At 36.6% G+C, this 20,856-nt stretch overlaps 1 protein-coding gene across 2 annotated transcripts in view; it reads right to left on the bottom strand.

Annotated features, from left to right (window-relative positions):
• The window catches only part of hhat (hedgehog acyltransferase), a 30,320-nt gene that overhangs the window by 5,976 nt on the left and 3,488 nt on the right, over positions 1-20,856 (bottom strand). For both annotated transcript variants that reach the window (XM_026286108.1, XM_026286109.1), the window contains 6 exons: positions 17,879-18,136; positions 17,632-17,794; positions 16,562-16,712; positions 9,060-9,095; positions 2,332-2,533; positions 2,102-2,246 (listed from right to left, as the gene is read on the bottom strand). In XM_026286108.1, coding sequence (XP_026141893.1) covers positions 2,102-2,246; positions 2,332-2,533; positions 9,060-9,095; positions 16,562-16,712; positions 17,632-17,794; positions 17,879-18,136 — 955 coding nt within the window. The remainder of the gene's footprint in view (positions 1-2,101; positions 2,247-2,331; positions 2,534-9,059; positions 9,096-16,561; positions 16,713-17,631; positions 17,795-17,878; positions 18,137-20,856) is intronic.

Here is a 20,856-nt window from a genome sequence, read left to right as displayed (position 1 = left end):
AATGTCAGCCTATATACATATATCTAAAGGCAGAAACTCCACAAAACAGTTGGAATTGGCTGCATTAAAGCCTGGAAAAAGCATTTCAAAGCATAAGACCAAAAGTCTGGTGATGTCTATGGGTCACAGACTCACTGCTCTGATTGCATGCAAGGAATCTGCAACCAAATAATAGCTTTTAATCTTTTACATCTGCCTTAAGTTCAACGGTTCTAATACTTATGCTCACATCAGATAGTGGGATGAACTCTAAAAGTGCTGCCCTTTTTATTTGGTAAAACATCTGTGTGTTGAAACGGCTAATAATAAAATGTGACATTCTTTAGTTTAGTCTCATATTCATCTTTTAATTATATTTGCAAATGTCTTGACTCCACAGCAAACAGAGCAATTTTGTCTTTTTAGTTCAAATACTTATAAAGGGCACTTTTTATATATGCATGTATAAAAGACATACTATATAAACAGAGGATAAAATGAACAAAAGAGTGAATAAGTTCAGGGTCAGGGCTGTGTGAGTCTCTGTGCCCAGCAGGTCTCTCTCTGAGCTTTTCTGTCACCTGCAGCTCCTCCTGCCTCTAACCGTCAGCGTCTGACTGACAGCTGCTGCAGGGGGTCGCTGCCATCAGCAGGGCTACCTTTCAGAGATGTCAAGAATGAATGATTCCATGGCGACCGATGGTAAGACTCTGTGGTGTTCATGGTACCTTGTGGCAAACGGATGAGAGTAGCCTCTAGAAACTTCCTGACAGACATTCAAACTGCTTTTATCTTTCAAAAGACCTTCACACTTCTGTCTCTATAACTCTTTAAAGATAAACGTCCAATGCTCACTGGTGCTTCATTTGACATGAAATGTTACCAGCATGATCCTAAAGCAGTTTGTGAAAACTTTTCCCACATTATTTCATACAATTTATAATCAACTTTACAAGTTTATGCTGTCTATGCACTCCACACCCAGTGTCTCAAATCTGATTAGTGACCAAAAAACAGTGCAGCATCTTGAATATTTATTATTTTGTGTTATAATTTCTCATAATTGTATGAAATTTCTTGATTTAAATTTTCTCAAAATTCCACAATTGTTTATTAAATTTCATTTTTAATAATCAATTTTCAATCATCAATGTTCAGAATTGAACATTTACTCCACTGAGAAAGCATAATAATACATAATAACAAACCACTCCAATCCTGCAACAATCTTACAAAATCATTTGTAACATCTCATATGCACCACAAAACAGTGACTCAGCTCTTCTCCAACACAAAATGTGTTCTGAGCACTTCAGAATGAATTCATTTCCTCACTTTTGTGTCTGATCTGGGATGAAATGACAGGCTGTCCCACATCATTACATTACAGCATCAAATCATTACAGCTTGCCTTCTGAATTACTGCCTCAACATGACCCACAAAACGTTAAAAGGTTGAAAACTTTCACATTCCCGGAGTTCAAAAACACATTGTCAGCAGCTGTGGTTGACTTGTCAGCAGTTACAGATTGAGGGGAAATAAATCTGACTGATGACATGTGTGAATGTCTCTCTACCCTTGTAAAAAAAGTGCTTAATTGTATTGAATGTGCACTTGTAAATGTTCTTTTTTTAATTATGTTTTAATAATCTTTAGTCAAGTACATGTATTTTGATGTGTTGTTTAACATGTTAATGTGTTCATTAAAAAAGCATCTGCTTTGGATTGCGTACTGCTATTTTGGATTGCTATTTTTGCCCAAAGCAATGGTTTGAAATTAAAAAAACCTAATAATGGATTTGCTTCTTACAAACACAGCTTTTCACTTCTTGAACTGGTTACTTCTAGATTATTGTGATGTTTTCATCAGCTTTTTGGACTCTCATTCTGACGGCACCCATTCACTGCAGAGGATGTAATACTAAATTTCTCTAAATCTATTCCACTGAACAAACAAACTCATCTACATCTTGATGGTAAGCAAATTTTCAGCAAATTCAAAATTGAAAAATGAAATTACTAAAAACATAATATTTAATTCGCAATTTCCAAAATAAGTACTCTTTTTGAAAGTATGCCAAAGCGTAATTATTTTTCACAAGGGTATGTAAGAAATTGCACCTTGGACAAACACCCTCTTCCAGAAGATTCTGCCCACATGGATCCCACCCAGAAAAAGCAGATTGGACAGAATCAGAAAAGCAGTGGAGAGGGCGGAGATAAGCGCTAGGCCACGCCTCTGCATCCGAGGTGACAGGCAACGCACCTAAGACGAGATCAAAAGAGCATGGTATTTATTAGTGACCTTCATTATAAACACTGATAATTTGAGAGGGACTGTGTGAACTCACAATAACGTGATGAAATGGACGAGAGGAAAAGAGGAGTGCGAGGCCGTTTTCCACCAACACCCCAACCCAGTTTAGCACGGCCCAGTACTGCAGGTAGTCATGGCAACCATGCCAGAAACACACAAACCCAAAGGCCAGCGCAGTGGAGACGAGTTTCCGGAACACACCGTGATGAGAGCCGCCCAGCGGCACATATATGTACCTAAAAACACACACAAACACACATGCTCGGCAAAAACATGAACTACTGAAAAACTGTATGTGGAAAACAAGAGTTGCTGTTTTCTTTTAAAGACTTGTTTGGCAATTAATGATCAAAAATTGTTTTAACATTGAGGTAAAAATAGTTTGTATCCTCCAAACAACCTTTTTGCATTTTTATAACTGCATTATTTAAACGTGTTATTAACTGCTTTTTTTCATTATTTTGTAATGTTATCAAGATTTGTACATAAAGAAAAAACATTTAAAAGTAATAGGCTACCCCCCTCTATTTGAACAGGTGTGGTGGATTGTAGACTCGGAAATAAACACCCACTGTTATGATTAGCTAAAAGTTGTGTGTTTTACATGCACACATTGGTGGGCGGGGCTAAACAGGCAGCGATGTAGAAGGCGGGGTTGATCTTCTGCGGAGGTGGAGTTTATCCACACTATTACGTCATAAAATGTCACATTCTACATCCTGTTGTTTTGGCAGATTGGCTTCAATATAAATGAGAAAGTTTTGAGTTCTGAAAATTACAGAATGTTTTTATAGCACTATGACCTCTAAATTATATATTATATATTCTATATAGAATATATTATATCATAATTATATTATATAGATTATAGATCAAGGGAATTTTGATTTCTCAGTTTTATGACCCCTTTAATGTGTATTAAGCCTTTTTTTTTTTTTTTTATCACGTGGACCACAACTGTCTGTTAGACAAATGTGAGAAAAAAAAAAGAGAAAGTGTCTTCAGATTCAGATGACACTGTCTGTAAAACTGCCACCGTTGTCCTCACAGTGATACCAGACAGCAGAGAACAGAGAATTCTGAACTAAACCCGATCTGTCTCTCTCTCTCTATCGACGGCAGTATAGTAGAGTTTCCATTTCAGGGCTGAGAGAGCACCAATCTGTTCTAATGAGGCTGTTGGGATAGTGGAGGACTTGACTCATCTGTGTGTGTGTGAGGGAGATAGTGAAGAGGATAAGATTAGCCCCTGACCACGGCTCCAGCTGACAGCGTGTGTAGAGATCAAGAAAAGAAGATCAACTGTGCTTAATTTTATCGCACTTAAAAACCTCTCCTCTTCTATTTTTATCCTTCAACATTCATGTGTGCGTTTCTCCCCTATAGGACGCCTAATAGGATTGATGGGTTTTTGTAGATTCACTGATACGCCGACTAGATTTACTGGTGGTTTATTGATAAGGCTTGTTGTCTTTTTAATCAGAAAGAAGCAAAATTAGGCTCTGAAATGGTTTTCCAGTAAAATGATCTAAACATCCTTAAAACAAAACATACTTACTGTACTATGAGAAATTTTAAGAAATGTGAAACTTTTTATTGTCAAAGATTACATTTTTCCCAATGGCAATTTTCTAAGCATATACTCTAAGTTACCATTCAAAAGTTTGGGGTGTGTAAAAATTAACCATTTTATTCAATGGTGACAACAAATACATGTATAATATTTTAAGGTCATCTCAGTTTTAATCTATGTTCTTTTAATTCAGCCAACCGGTCATGTCATGACGTATTGATCTTCTATTGAATTAATGTAATATAAATTTGCATGTTAGAGTTCACTACTTTGGAACACAGATAAATGTGAAAATTTAGCTTTAGCTTGTGTTTCTGCTCTCCTACATTCAAATGTGTATCAATGGAAGTCAATAGAACGAAACATTTTGTATGACTGGCTCTTTAAATTAGTTGACAAAAATAGAGTGTTTAGGCAAATGTGTCTTCGAGTTTGCAATTATATCCCAATATATGTACATTCATTAAACTTACGCAAAGAAACCATAACTCTAAAAGCTGAAAAACCTTTGAATAGGCACTTATCTGGAGGTAAAAATCTTCAATTGTCTGTTAGTAATATATAAATAATAGAATATTCTTAAAAAAAGCTTTGACGTCACGGCAATTGATTAGACTGGTCAGCGGGGTTGGATTGATACCAAAATTTGGATTTGGTGCGATAGAAGCCTTTTGTATCTACTATCTTGGCTTTTTAGACTTAACTAATACCTTGGTTGACACCTAAACAGCCTTAAGTTAATGATGAAATGATATAATATATATAACACACCACTACAATAATATTCATGCATTATACAGTACATATTGTTTACAGACATCTGAAAGGGATATATTTCTGCAATAGCGCTCACACACATTCTGTTTTACAAACTCCATCCATATATATGTGAAATGTAAATTTGCAATAAATAATATATAATCTTAAAAAAAAGGTGCTTAAAAGATTTTTCACAATGAGGCCGTAGAAAAACCATTTTAACAATTCACTCAAATTTTTGGCACCATGGTAGGCTACATTTTTAGTACAGATTTACCCCGCAATCCTAGTGGATCTTGCATTCGGTTTCTGTTTCTTTTGTTGATGCACTTTTTAAAGCCCAAGCGTGGACGTTGCCCTGCTGAGAAAAGTGTTTATGAGCACATTTTCATTATGAACAGAAACAATAAGGTCTCGTTCTGCCTCTGTGGCTACCGCAGCATAATCTCAGCCCTCTCTCGCTCTCCTTATATAAATTTATATGAACTGCGCCTGTGATTTGAATGTTGTGAGCACATTTCAATAGACAGGAGATGACACTCAATAGGCTGAAAGCGAGGCGTTCAAGCAGACAATAGCGTGGCCTGTGTCTGTGGATACTTTAAGATCAGCGGTGAGTCACAAACGGAGAGCGAAGATCCTCTCCCACATCTCCACACTCCAAAACTCAGCTCTTCACAATTACTGCACATTTAAAAGCACATTAAGATCTCTCTAAATGCACTTTACAACACTCGCTTACACACATACACTCACAGCCCACATTCACACTCCAATTATGCAGATCAACTGCAATCACTACACATTTTAACAGAGAGAGAAAGAGAGAGAGAGAGAGAGAGAGAGAGAGAGAGAGAGAGAGAGAGAGAGAGAGGGATATGGAGAAGATACGGTCAGGACGAGATCAAAATACTCAATACTGAACATACTCAAATTCAAACTCAGTATTCCCACTTGAAAGTATGGAAGTGCTTACGCTCTCAGCTTTCTGATCGGTGGGATTCAGGGAGCAATGGGACACTTCCCATTTGGGCGGGAAATATATGGAGCAGCTCTTTGTGCTGTATTCCCTCTGCTGGATGCTTCTGCTATCTGTCTGAAAACGAGTCTCCTCACAGGTCTGCTACAAACCAAACTAGGATGTTAGGTTAGGTTATTCATATTAGAAACTTTAATATTTTTGTGTTTGTGTGTGTGTGTGTGTGTGTGTGTGGGGGGGGGGGGGGGTCATATGATGCTGCTAAAAAAATACCATTATTTGGTGTATTTGGTTTAATGAAATGTGTTTATGCGGTTTTTCACATAATGTAAATTTTTGTTTCTCCTCTATGCCCCGCCATTTGAAAACACATCGATTTTTACAAGGCTCAAACGGTCTGAATAGTGAGCTGTATCATGATTGGCCAGCTATCCAGTGCGTTGTGATTGGATGAATAACTCAAGCATGTGACGGAAATGTTATGCCCATTAGCATATTGTGATGCTCTTTCCAGCCGGAACGATGAGACATAAAGATAAAACTCATTATAAACGTGACATACACATGATTTCTAGTCGTGTCCTCTTTTGGAAGGACAAAGTAGTTTCGCTTTCTCAACGAGTGAGCCGTGGCTGGCTTGAATGAGCAGAGGTGGACGGCCTTGAGAACGGCGCGGCCGGTGGATTCTATGAAGGAGCGTCTGTTGGTGCAAAGTTGATGTATTTCCTAAGCGACCAGCTTGAATCAGCTCTAGGCATGAGGAAGCAGATATCGTCCTCTTTTGGAAAGCCAAACAAAGTAGTTTCGCTTTCACAGTGAAACACACAGCGTCTATATGACTTCTTTCTTTGCGTGAACTTTTGGGCAGTGGTTTCCCACATACTGATGTAGACATGTGGGTGCGTATCAGAACAAACGGTTTTAGTGGGGTGCAAACTTTTATAAAGAATATCTCTTTAGATTTGAGACTTTAGTCTTTGCAACTTTACAGATCTTCTTCATGCACCAAAAGTTTGTAACACTCAAAAGATAAAGGAAAAATCTTAATCGCATTATATGAGCCCTTTAACATTAAACAGTGTTGAAGATTGATTTACTATTAAAATTTAGATTGATACCTATATAGCAAAAACTTTTTCATGTTATTGCCATTAATAAAAAAATGTGGCCAATCTTAAATTCTATACAATTTAGTATACATATAAAAAAATACTAAAAAGTTAAATGTTACATTAATTTAGACATCACAACAGAATGTACATTCGTTTTGAGATTTGCTACAGATTGCATTTAACGGTGTTATTTTTTTAATTATTTATGATGTTTTTGTTTTTATTGATTTTAGAGTGTTAGATGATGTCAAAGGTAATATAAAAGTAAAAATAGGAAAATAAGCAAAAATTAAAGAAAGCAGAACATGAGAGAATATAAATGTCCAAATATACAAAATTTAATTAAATCATTAAAGGTAAGCCCAAAAAAACAACAAATTCACAGAATTTAAAAAAATAAATAAAAAAATAAAAAAGAAATGTATATGGCCCTAAATAAGCAATTTAGTCCAGATATAACGTGAATCCTAATTATCATTTCTGATGCATATTGCTGATGGGCAAGAATTGTTCTCAGGCTGATAATATTTACTATTATCTTCTCTATCGTCTTCCTTTGTAAACATCACTGAAATCTGCACAAGGCACATAGTGTCTTCTTGTCATTTGCCCTGATATTCTAAAAATAAAATATTCAATATTTATGGACTTTTGGGTTTATGTCATTGGCCCAAGCAGCATCACATGTAACATTCATTTCTAATGTACATATTCACACAAACTGGCGAGTTTCCAGCATGAGATAGAATAAGATGCTCATCGTGCTAAATACATGCTAATACAACCCTGATCAAACATCTTTTGTCTGTGGAGATCGCAGTCCTGCCAAAGACTGACAATACCAAACCCAGCACGAAAACACAACCCGAGCTCTCTCTCCAAAACCTCCACAATGATCTCTCCATACAGCTGGAGGACATTAGAATATGAATAACTGTGTCAGGAAATGCAACAGCTGAGCCGACAGGGTTACGCCAGGACCTCAAGAGGTTTTTATTTGTATATATTTTTTTATTTTTGAAGGGTTTTCCTACTGAATCGACCTATTCCATTCCCTGAGAGTATTTATACAAAAAGAAAAATTGAATTAAAGCAAAAGTGGCAGCTTGAAAACTCTCCAGCTGCTCTGAAGAATAATTTGTCTGACTTCCTGCCAGGTAAGTGACCGTACATACAAACATCTCTAAAACATTTCTACATAAATTCTTGAATAATATATAAATTCTCTCAATTCTGTAATATTACATTTTACAGAAAGTGTTGCATGATTTATTATGCAATATATTCCTATTTAACAAGCTCTATAAACATTTCACAGATAAACAGCTGCTTATTTTTATGACTAATATCATTCTGAGGCATCAGGTATTTTGTGGAAACATTCAGTGGCTGTATTTCAAATGTCACAACTCTAAAATTGTTTTTTAGCAAGGCTAAATCCATCCAAATTACAATATTCATCATATTCCGCCTATTGTCACAGTGTAAATCAAATCGGAGAAAAGCAAATGGTCTCTGGCATAAAAGAACAGCTACTTGTTATAGCAGTCAATCAAACAGCAGAACATTTTCAGCGGCGAGAGAGACTGAGCTGAGCCCTGTTTCTGGACTCTTGGGTGACCAATCATGACCAGTGCCAAATTTATTCATTGTGTCTTGCTGAAATAAAAACTGTTCATTATCGGCTGCCAGTTCACAGTAACAGCGATGGCTTGAGTGTGTGGAACACACCCTATTATGAAGCTCATTTGCATAAAATTTGATCATTTTGAGCATATATATAATTATCTGATTTGCATGTAAATGAGTCAATTGGTTTCTTTACAGGACTATTAAGTGTGTAGAGTGAGTCTTTCCCACTACTTCAAATCTGTGCATTACACTGTCACATATCATAAGTCCATTAAGAAACTTTATCTTCATGGCTTAAAGCACATCTAACAATGTGACAACAGCAACATTCTTCTTTCTGAAGGATAACTGCATAATTTTTGCTTTCATCTTCAGCTAAGTATGCTGATGCACCAGCTTAAATGTTTTCGCTGTTAAAACTTCTTTTCATCTGTGTATTATAAATGTCGGTACATTTCCTAAAAAACTAAGGGAGCAGAAAAAAAACATTCAAATCTAAAAAGTACAAAAGGAAATAGATGCAAGAATGTCAGTTTATTATGTATCAGAAAACGTGTGATTGTTCTAGTGATTATGTTTTTTTATTACGATTGTTATTCATGTGCTTTTCAAACTGCAACTAGAGAAGCCCGTGTCCAAAGCAGTGCAAAAATTCTCCCTCCCTCTCGCACACCCACACAAAATAAGAAGAAATGGAGAAATCGTACCTGATGAGCCATTTGTAAAGCCCCACGTCAAAGTGTCTGAAAAGCAAAAGACAGTAATGAGTGAGCTCAGGGGTTAAACACAGATGGTTTGAGGTAACACACACACACACACACAAACTTCTGTAGAACATGACACAACACAAACATGTGTTTAATCAGTCAACAACCAGAACAGACAAAAAGAGAAGAGAATCTGCATAAATGAGATGCTTGAGGAAACCATTTTAATGAATCTCTGGGGACAAACGCTGGCATTTGGTGAGACAGCCGTAGCGTTGGGAGACATTCTCTCAAAGCGCCTGATCCCAGAACAGTTTTGCCTTTGTCTAGTTGAGCTGTAGTCTTTGTGGCAGGCTTGGGACACCCGCTTATTGATCTGGTAGGCAGAGATGATATTCATGCAGCCGTATGAAACTCTATTTGTACATTTTCAGAAGGAAATGTTAGGGAGAGGATGTACTTGCCCATGCAAGACTTTCCACCGCAACGCTAGTGTGTCACAGATCAGGGGGTTATTAGGATGTTGCCATAATGTTGTTAGGGTGTTTTGGGTGGTTGCTAGGATTTTTACTGGCCCAAATCAAGTGCAAATCTGCAAGTCTATATGGATGTTGTGGTCACTAGACCAAGAAATAAAAAAATAAAAAAAGTAAATGTTTAAATAGTAAATTATTAGATAAATATAATTATTTAAAATGTAAATATAATAAATAAATAAAATGTATATAAAAATATATATATATATATATATTTACTTTACAAGTAAATGGTCCTCATGGGGAAAATGTCTAAACATAGTAAAGTCCTAATTATTTAGTGATATTAAAGTATTAAAAATAATAGAAATAAAAATTATTAAAAAATATATATAAATATAGATACATAAATATATGCAGCATAAAATAAAAACAAATATAAACCAATTAAATCAATTAGAATTAAAAAAATAATGTTGAACTGGACTGAAATTCATTTAAATAAATACAGTTCACAAAAATAGACTGATCTTTAGAAACTACACTTGAAGCAGGTTTGGATCTAAGCTTTTCATACTGTATGCTTCTAACAAACAATATAAAGTCACACTGTGTTCTTTTCTGTTTCACCAATAATCACACAGGTTTTCGGTTCTGCCCTTTGACATGTAGCTCGTATCACACCATCACAACAGCAAAAATATTGATTTGGCCCTTTGCAACTATCAATTTGTTTCACGGCAGGACTTTCTCTTCCTCCTGTTCCTCTGAACAGGTGTGAACAGAAGTCACCAGGTCATCACTATAGCCGCAGTTTCTCTTATTGTTATCCTCACTTTACTTCTAGTCATCCATCTATCCACATTTCATCTCTCATCCCCTTATCCTGACATAATGCTATTTGGTATTGATCAGCTGGATAGGACAGGTGGATGGATAGACAGGTCAAAATGTTCATTTTACAATTCACAGTGAAAAGAATTCAATGGATGAGTGAGGGGACAGCTATATGAATATCTCCATCATCTCATCCAATTAGAGCAAACACACAATCTGAATTTGACACCAACAGACGGTTTTCTGGCCATAAGGCTTTCATATGCAGTTCAGTCTGTCGCTTTCTGAGTCCAAATACACCCAGACCCCAGAGACCACAGTAAAGAGCTTCTAAAAACAGGCCTATATGAGGAGAAATGGACACGTGCAAGCAGATGGCTGCTAACATGTCAGAAAGCCCTGGCATGAAGTTTTCATGAGCCAACACAAACTATCAAAACCTTCAGTGCCGCAAAAATATCCATCTGGAAAGAGAAAGGGAGACCAAGAGAAAGAGAGAGAGAAAAAAACAAAGGCGCAGAGTGATTGGGTCTGGGGTCTACGATACATAATGACTCCTAAATCAGACTGTCCAGGATCATTTGATTCATTCCAGCACTTCGTAGCATTCATTAGCAAGTATTGATGAAATCTGCTTCATCTCTGGGGAAATAAAGTCATCCGAGAAGGCCAGGAGAACAGATAAAGCAGAAGTAATTTCACTCTATATTAATAAAACATTATGTGGAGGCACACAGTTGTGCTTGTCTCTTCCGTTTAAGTCCGGAAATAGACTACGCAAATGTTTAGCTAATGCATTTTGTCGTACATACTTTAATGAGATGATTCATACCAAACAATTACCGTAAACTTTTGTCATTACCATCAGTTAGATTCAAGCTCTTTATGAACACCTAACAATAAAATCAAATTATGTAATTTATTATCATTTAATCATTATTAAAGTGAAAAAAAAGACAAGCAGTAAAAGTCAACACAAATATGTGACCCTGGACCACAAAACCAGTCATAAAGGTCATGATGGTTGTTCATTTGTCTCTTGTTGGTTCTTCAGAAAAAGCACATTTATTTAAAAAGCTGTATACACAAAGTGTTTACTTATCTAATAAAGGAGCTGAATCACAATTAGCCATTTTGACTGTTTTTATTTTTATATTTTATAGGATTAATAAACCTACATTCAAACCAAAAATGTGATATGTCCAGATATATTTAGTTTTTACTAGTGGGTGAAGGACACTATAGTTATATAGGATAGCAAAATAAAGTGAACTCTGACATACTGTATCATACCAAAAAATTCTTCATACAGTGGACTACCAGTAAAATTTGGGATCAAAAAAATATTCATACCCTTTAACCTTTGCTTTATTTGCTGATGTGAACATTTTACACCACACTGAACAAAATTAAGCATTGCTTGGTAATAAGTTGACCTAAATTGGAATCATCTAATTGTGCACTTAAATTTAACAGCTGAATAGTTTTTGGTTGGTTGCAATCCATTACCAGTTATCTGACATTATCAAGATGAATTTGTTCTGACACAGTTTAAGAGTTCTTGTCATATTTTACTACCTTTTTTTAAACTATAGAGAATAAACTGTGATATAATGTGAGAAATGTGGAAGATATCGGAATACATTTTGGTATGACTGTAAAAAACTAATTTTCCTGGTTGGGAAAACAATACAGTACAATACAGTACAATACAGTACAATACAGCCTGTTTGTATATTTCAGGACTAAAGCACCACAGTTAGAATCTGCCATTCAACACATTCCCTCTGAATTGGCAATTTGACTCCACTAGATGCGTGTGGCACATAAACAAAGTGCTATAAAAACAGACGGAGAAAACAAACTCACGTCTGGTGTCATTCATAAGCTGTGTGAGTCAGATGGTGATTCATGAAGCTGAAAGTGAGATACACATTGGAACAGATTCACTCAATATCCTGCGGTTTCCATCAGATATGCCTTCTCTACTCCATACGTCTTCTGAAAAAGCAGACCTGAAGGAACAGTTTGTAAACACTTCTCACAGCTCAGACAGTGTTTTCCTCATGATCCCGCTAAACTACAAGTGAGATGATGAAGAGAACGGTGATCAGTTTAAGACCTGGTCTTGTTCTCACTGCATGTATGTGTGTGTGAGAGAGACCTAATGTCTCCACAAGGGTATTGTAAAAAGGGCAGTAAAAGACCAGCTAACATTCCCATGAGGATAAGGTGTCAATAAACATACTAAATAAGTTCTAATGAAAATCTAAAAATGGGTGGGAGCAGTTTAGGGATCAATGACAAACAATAAAGAAAAAGTCTTTAGAAGGCAAAAAATCTTTAGAAATTCAGTCTTTGTAGACATCTAGAGATCAAGTATTTAGAAATGCATTTTGTTTTGGTATTTTACGTTTTTACGTCCTTAACACAAAGTTCTTTCTATGATATTATTCTTGTTGTTATTTTTTCCTACTGCACATCTCTCGTAATTCAGTTAAACTACTGAAGGATTTTAAGAGTTAACTTTTTTAATGAGGCTATTTTCTTCATCATGGCATCAGGATAGCAGCTGTCAACTTTATACCTCCCCCAAAAATGTCCAAATGAATTTCGCTTTAGAAATTAAATGGCTATCAAACATGCCATTTATGACATTTTGGCTTAGGATCATAGTTAACAATGAATAGTTAAATGAAATATATATACACACATATACACACACATAACGGTGCTGGTCATATAATTAGAATATCATAAAAATTGTTGGGTCTGGCATTTCGCAAACTTCCACTTCATAATACCCCACAGATTATCCATGGGGTTAAGGTCAGGTGAGTTTGCTGGCCAATTAAGAACAGGGATACCGTGGTCCTTAAACCAGGTACTGGAAGCTTTGGCACTGTGTGCAGGTGCCAAGTCCTGTTTGAAAATGAAATCTGCATCTACATAAAGCTCATTCAGCAGGAAGCATGAAGTGCTCTAAAACTTTCTGGTATACCGCCGACTTGACCTTGGACCTCAGAAAACACAGTGGACCAACACCAGCAGATGACATGGCACCCCAAACCATTACTGACTGTGGAAACTTTACACTGGACCTCAAGCAACATGGATTGTGTGCCTCTCTTCCTCCAGAGTCTGGGACCCTGATTCTCAAAGGAAATGCAAAATTTACTTTCATCAGAGAACATAACTTTGGACCACTCAGCAGCAGTCCATTCTTTTTTGTCTTTAGCCCAAGTGAGATACTTCTGACGCTGTTTGTTGTTCAAGACACAAGGAATGCAGCTGAAACCCATGTCTTGCATTGTCTGTGCGTAGTTGTTCTTGAAGCACTTACTCCAGCTGCAGTCCACTCTTTGTGAATCTCCCCCAAATTTTTGAATGGGTTTTGTTTCACAATCCTCTCCAGGCTGCGGTTATACCTATAGCTTGTACTTTTTCCTACCACATCTTTTCCTTCCCTTCGCCTCTCTATTAATGTGCTTGGACTCAGAGCTCTGTGAACAGCCAGCCTCTTTTGCAATGACCTTTTGTGCCTTGCCCTCCTTTTGCAAGGTGTCAATGGTCATCTTTTGGATAACTGTCAAGTCAGCAGTCTTCCCCATGATTGTGTAGCCTACAGAACTAGACTGAGAGACCATTTAAAGGCCTTTGCAGGTGTTTTGAGTTAATTAAATGATTAGAGTGTGGCACCAGGTGTCTTCAATATTGAACCTTTTCACAATATTCTAATTTTCTGAGATTCTGAATTTGGGATTTTCCTTAGTTGTCAGTTATAATCATCAAAATTAAAAGAAATAAACAATTGAAATATATCACCATGTGTGTAATGAATATAATATACAAGTTTTACTTTTTGAATGGAATTAGTGAAATCAACTTTTTGATGATATTCTAATTATATGACCAGCAACTGTGTATATATATATATATATATATATATATATATATATATATATATATATTTATATATATATATATATATATATATATATATATATATTATTATTATTATTATTATTATTATTATTATTATATAATTATTCAAAATAAGACCAAAAACGTGCATAAGACAACACGTATTGATTAAATGCCAAATTAACTTTTTAATTAGATTTGGAAATAATAGCCTTGTGTCATTGACCCATAAAAACAATAGATCCATTGAGAGTGATCAGATAGCTATAGGCAGGAGTCAGCAAAATGGTATAGAGTGTGTGTGTGTTGATGCCGGACTAAATGAAGTGTTTTATAGCAACCCATAAACCTTTCAACCACCGTCAACCAAGTCCATGATAGTGACAGCACTAAATCACACACATGCACACACAGCAATACTCACACATCCACGCACATGTGTGTAGACACATGCACACACACAAACAGCAATCTCCAGAGTTAACTACAGCCAAGAGGAACATTTCAGCCTCTCTCTCTCTCTTGCTCTCTGTTGTTCTCAATCTGGTTCTCTCCCTGCAGGACATTTGCACTGTAATCAGAGACTTTGCTGTCCTGCAGTATGGGGTACTGTCTAAACGAGGTATGTTGCATCCGGCGGTTCTGAGCCATTAAACACAGAGATGAGAGAGTGAGTGGGGTTTGGCTGTATATCAGTGTGTGTGAGTGTGTCGAGGCTATGCTGAGTGTATTTGTACTCCATCGGGTCCAGAGGAGCTGAGCTCTGTCTCTCCGTGTGGGATTGAAGCCAGACGGGGTCTTACAGCAGGTCCTGCTAAAGTCTCCGGCATACGTCTGTTCCCTTACAGCTCCCATTTATCACACTCTAAACGCCATCACCTTCAACACCACTCAGACACAGACACACTGGTGTTTAACCTTTCCGGCTCTCAGAGCTTCAGCAGCTGTCTGCAGCGCAGATCTGCTGATATACACAAAACATGCACGGTCACACAGGAAACAGAAGATAGTGTCACTCGATCTTCATGATGATGGGTTATGAAATTTAACTGACAATCATTGGCTTAATGAAGTAGATACTTACAAAAACTATTAGGGAATATTGTTTGTTAAGTTATTAAAGATAGTCGTTTTTTTCTTGTAAAACAAATGATAAATTAATGAAACTCCTTCAAATTGTTTATTACACTTTCAGAATTTTTCTGTCATGATATTTAATTTGTTTAGTTTTTTGCAGTGGTGGTTAATATTGTAGTACAAAACTATTGTAAACACAACATATAATAAATAATCTACCATTCAAAAGTTTGGGGTCAGTAAAATTATTTTATTATTAATTATTTTATTCCACAGGCATGCATTAAAATGATAAAAGCTACACTGCAAAAAGTATCATGGTTTCCATAAAAAAAAATAAAAAATAATAATAAATAGTAAGCAGCCTAAATGTTTACATTTATAATAATAAATGTTTTTGAGCAGCAAATCTGCACATCAAAATGATTTCCGAAGAATCATGTATATAAAAAAATATATTCAAACAGAAAAAAGTTAAATCATAGTAATGTTTCACAATATTAAATGCTTTAACTGTATTTATGAACAAATACATGCGGCCTTGGTGCAGCATTCAACAATAATAATAACAAAAAAACATTTTAACAGTATTCCACTAATTATTATTATTATTTAAATAGATTTGAGTCTTTTGCACATGACGCTATGGATTTATTAAAGTAAGGGAATACTGTGATGAAAAATCAGACAGAAAAAAATATCAGAAAATCTAAAACACTTCTGTTTCCAGACTGGTGTTGGTTGCCAAGGAGACCATTCCAGACTACTGAAGTTGAAATGCCGCACGTCTTCAACAAGCTTTCAAGCTTTAGTGTAAAATCCAATAGTCTAGAAGGAAGCCTGCATGTATGAGCCTGTTCCACATCATCTCATGAGACATCAGAGCGCTAAACTCCATCAGAGAAATCAAACACTCAATTCCATACGTTTGAGGCAAGATGTTTGTGACAAGCATGGATCTTGTTATGCTGCTATAATGTGCTTGTAGATGGATGTAAGTGAGTCTTATACCATTGTGCCAATCGTTTTGCGGCTTCAATCAATTACAGTGAATCCAGTGCAGCTCTGCCCCTTGCTGGTACACAGACATATTGCAGGAGATGACTGAATCGCTTCAAAATCAATCCAGTCCAGCTCTATAAAGTCTTTTTGAGGTTTGACAGAACACAGAAGTGTGTGTTTATTTACCTCCACATCCCAGTGAAGCTGTACATGATGCTGACACAGCGTGGTAACTTTGGCGGCTCCAGTCCATCCAGTCTGACAAACAGAGACACCGCTCCAAACAAGACCAGGTACTTTATGTAAAAAAACTGGACCAACGCAAGAGCCAAACCACCTGCATGTGAAAAAGAGAGAGTGGTCAGATGACATTAAAAAGTAAAGCGGTTCACATTGACATTTGCCCTTTAAACATCTAAAATGACAGAGCTGTTTGGTCACATCAGGTGCCACAGTTTGGGCCGTGAAGTTTAAGTCAAGCTCATTTCATCGCTTCATCTCATTCTAGCCGAGAAGAACCACAGATTTGATGATTTATATCAGATTTCAATTTTATTCCGAACTGTTCCATAATTTAGTTTGATCATCCTCATCCTCTCTAGACATCTCTCCCTCTTCGCTTCTCTCTTTCTGTGTGTCGGTGGAAATTGAGAACAGCATCTGTCTTTCCCATATCCCACTGGTACAAGAGCTAAAAGCCTGTAAAAAAAAATAGGACAGAATTTCTGCGAGCCCTTTCTGTACAAAACAGGTACAAAGTGGCGATAATGACTTGACGTTCTTGCTGTATAGACCCTCTCTACACCGCTCTCTCTTGCAGAGTCTGTGATTTTGAATCAAAGTTCAGGCAGCACGAATCAGCAACTTCTACAGATCAATAGACAGCAAGTGTGGAGGTTAAGATGCTGCTCACGGCTGAAACTGTGAGTGTGTGTGTGTGTGTGTGTGTTGGGGGGTTCGTTGTGAACATCTGTGCAAGATAATAAACACTTTAGCACCCAAAATAACACCAGTTATACCAGGACAGACTGTATCTATTTTGAAAGACTTCCCTGCTTCACAGTATGCAAACAGAAGTATGTCAAAAAAAAAAAAAAGTAAAATTCTGAAAAAAACACCAACATGGCAGATGCAGTATGTCTTGAAATGCATAAATGCACACACTTGCATTCCTAAAGTCTGTTGAGACATTCTTCATCAAATTCAATATATACTATGGTGAAAGTCCATGGATTCATAGGCAGCCAGAAACGTACCCAGTGCCCAGGGCGGCAGCATCTCCAGGTAGGTTTCGTTGCTCTGGATGGCGTGCATGTACATGAAGTGGATCATGAATTCGGCTAAACACCACCAGACACACACACGCAGTATTCCACTCAGCACGTACACCACAGAGACTTTACACACTGGCCTCTCTATCTGCAGAGACAGAGAAAGACATTCACAGTAAATCTGGATAACGCACAGACCTTGCGGCCTTTTATGAATCTCATTTTCTTCTACCTGTTCACTGAAGTCTCTGTAGGTCACAATAGGTCCATTGTAAAACAGGGGGTGATAGAAACAGTAGGCAGTGAGCTTGTAGAACTGAAAAATCAGAGTTTTCAGTCGTTTTTCCTCTAGATGGGAGCAGTGGTTTGGTCCTCCGGCCTGCAGTGGGTGCCAGCACAGCTCCAGACTGAAGCTAATGCAGCGCAAGCTACAAACAGCAGTACTAAAGAGCAAGAGGTAGTACTGGTCTTCAGAAGTGTACAAACCACGCTAGAGACCAATAAAAACAGAGGGAAAAAAACGATAAAATACACAAACTAATCAGCAAACCACACATCAGTGGATGTAAATCTAAACCGAATCATAAGACAAGTAAATTGATGCTATTGGGTGTACATGGATTGCCTCAGCAGGAAGACCTTGTTTTTTTATTTTTTTTATTCAATAAGTTTACTTTATTATTATGTCAGATAGAGTTGCCACGGGTGTCAAAAACAAAAAGGAAGACAATCTTGTCAGAACTGATGAAGCAGGACCACAATCTACAAAATTCATATATTAAAAAAATAAAATTCACAGGCAGAAGGCACAGCCTGATGACAAAAAAAAAAAAAGAGTGGCCTGATATATTCAGTCCCTCAATACATTTCTGCCAAAACACCCAAATAAAAATACATTTAGTATATTCAGGATTACAGCTTATTTTATTGGCTCTGTGGGCCTTTGTTTTTTCCAATTTTGGTGGGAAATGCCATCAGTGAGACAGCTTATTGGATTTTCTTTTCTCTCTCTCTTTTTGTACGTTACACTCTATTATATAGTCGTACTCTTCAAGCTTTTCGGAAATTATAAAATGATGCTAATATTCTTCAAAATGCAGCATTGTTTGACACATTTAAGATATTGTAATAGTACATAAACAATACCAAAATATCACTTGAATCAACTGAGAAAGATTTGATTCAAAAGAACAATTCGTTCAAGACAGGTATTGCTGATTCCCTCATGAATGAGTCATAAGATTTTACAGTGGTTTTGCATACTTTGTGAAGCTTCAAAGATCAAGCTTGGGACCAGTTAAAACTTAGTTTGCTATATTGTATACAATACAATGTCACTCTGAGATTTTAAGTGTAACTCAAGGATCCGAACGTGTCTAACTAGTCCTTTGTATTTCATAAATAGGGCAATAGCATCTCCGTAATATTAGACTGACTAATGTTTACAAGCCTACTGTGTAAGGGATGAACAACTGCTGTAAACCACAGCTTCCCAGGATACTCCCACCTCAGAGCAGCTTCCACGCGAAACTAAACTAATATGATCTACTGGGCATGCTCAGAAGATGACAGCTGGCATCTAGCCAGGAGACACAGCAGCAGCCACTTTCAAAACTCATTATCGCCACTCAAAAATAAAGCTATAACCGCCTCAAAATTACAGTACACCAAATGACAGGGTAGCATTGTGAAATATGAAAAGCGTTCTTTGTATGTCATTATGGCGATCTCTGCGCTGGCTGCATGGGTATTCTGCTGTCTTCCTGAGGGTTTTTCACAGCTCGTAAGTAGCTGAGGTAAACAGATGTACTGAAAAAAAAAGAGATCATTAAAAAGCGAATAAAGATCACAATTGATTAAATTACAGTGGTTTGTTCTTCAGATGGGTATGTTAATGACTGCTTCGGAGTAATAAATAATAATTAAATGAAGGTTTGAATAAGAGGGGAAGCTTTGGGCCTGTGTCACAATTAATCAAGGAGACACTCAAGGCAAGAAGGAAACTAATTTGTCACTCAGATCAATATTCCCTCAGTCTCTTTCCTCCTCTCCATTGGCACAAGCTTGTTGATCTCGTTGCTTTTCCCTTCAGACGGATATCTAATGACAGCTGTCAATCAATCATTCACTGTGTCAAGTGACTAAGCATTTAAAGAAACAAACAAAAAACAAGACCTTCTGTGAGTCAGCTGTATGACATCTAAATAGGAAAAAGGAAATACATAACCAATGTTGTGCATGCAAATGCTTGACTTTGAATTTTGCTTGGGAGACTGTTTGAGTGTGTACGCCACTGTGTTTGTAAAGACAATGCTGACGCTTAATGCAGGCCTGTTTCAGTCTCATCTCCATTCTCTCTGCGGAGCTCTGCAGATGTGCTCTGAGAAAGCACAGACTCCTGATCCTGAACTGGACAAAGCCCTTACTTTCGCCGTCACACCTCACCCCATCAATACAGATAGCTTGAAAGAGATGCAGGTAGTTTGACCAAATACAGTAATTCTGTAATCATTTAATTCTAAAGTAAATACGTAATAAAGGTCCAAAACTGTATTACTTTATTTATTTTGAGGAACACAAAAGAAGATATTTTGAAGACTGTGTTGGCCACTCTTTTACATGCAATTACAACAAATTGGAACTTAAGTTTTAAATGTTCAATAAAGGGCACAAAAAAACAACAAAAAACTGTACAATGTGATTCATGTTCTATATTTCAAGTCGTTTGAAGCCATACAACAGATTTGTGTGAAAAACTGACCAAAACTGAAGTCATTCACTAATAATCTTCACCTCCAGGAAGATTTTAACTTAAGAATTGAGTTGAATGATTCAGTTTGATTTGTGCATGAACCATTTAGAATGGTTTTTACAAGCAAATCAACCTGTTTTGTAATTATTAACTAAAACTGAAAACAACTAAAAACAGTTTTTGTTATTTGAAATAAAGCTGAAATAAATAAAAATATATATATATATATTTAAAAAACTTGAAATATTTTAGTAACATAACAAAATTGCTCAAACTTAAACTAAATTTAGCAACTGACTGAAAAATATGTTCAAGTCAGGCACTGCTATTTCCCCCATGAATATTGAGTATGGCGCACAAGTCATTTATGATACTTTTATGTGGTTTTGTATCCTTTTTTGAAGCTTGAAAGATCTAGACATTATTCTTGATATGGTTTCATGGAAGAAAAAGCAACC

This window comes from Carassius auratus, chromosome 17 (assembly GCF_003368295.1).
Source record: "Carassius auratus strain Wakin chromosome 17, ASM336829v1, whole genome shotgun sequence".
NCBI classification, from domain to species: Eukaryota; Metazoa; Chordata; class Actinopteri; order Cypriniformes; family Cyprinidae; genus Carassius; species Carassius auratus.
This window is presented reverse-complemented; position numbering and strand designations above follow the sequence as displayed.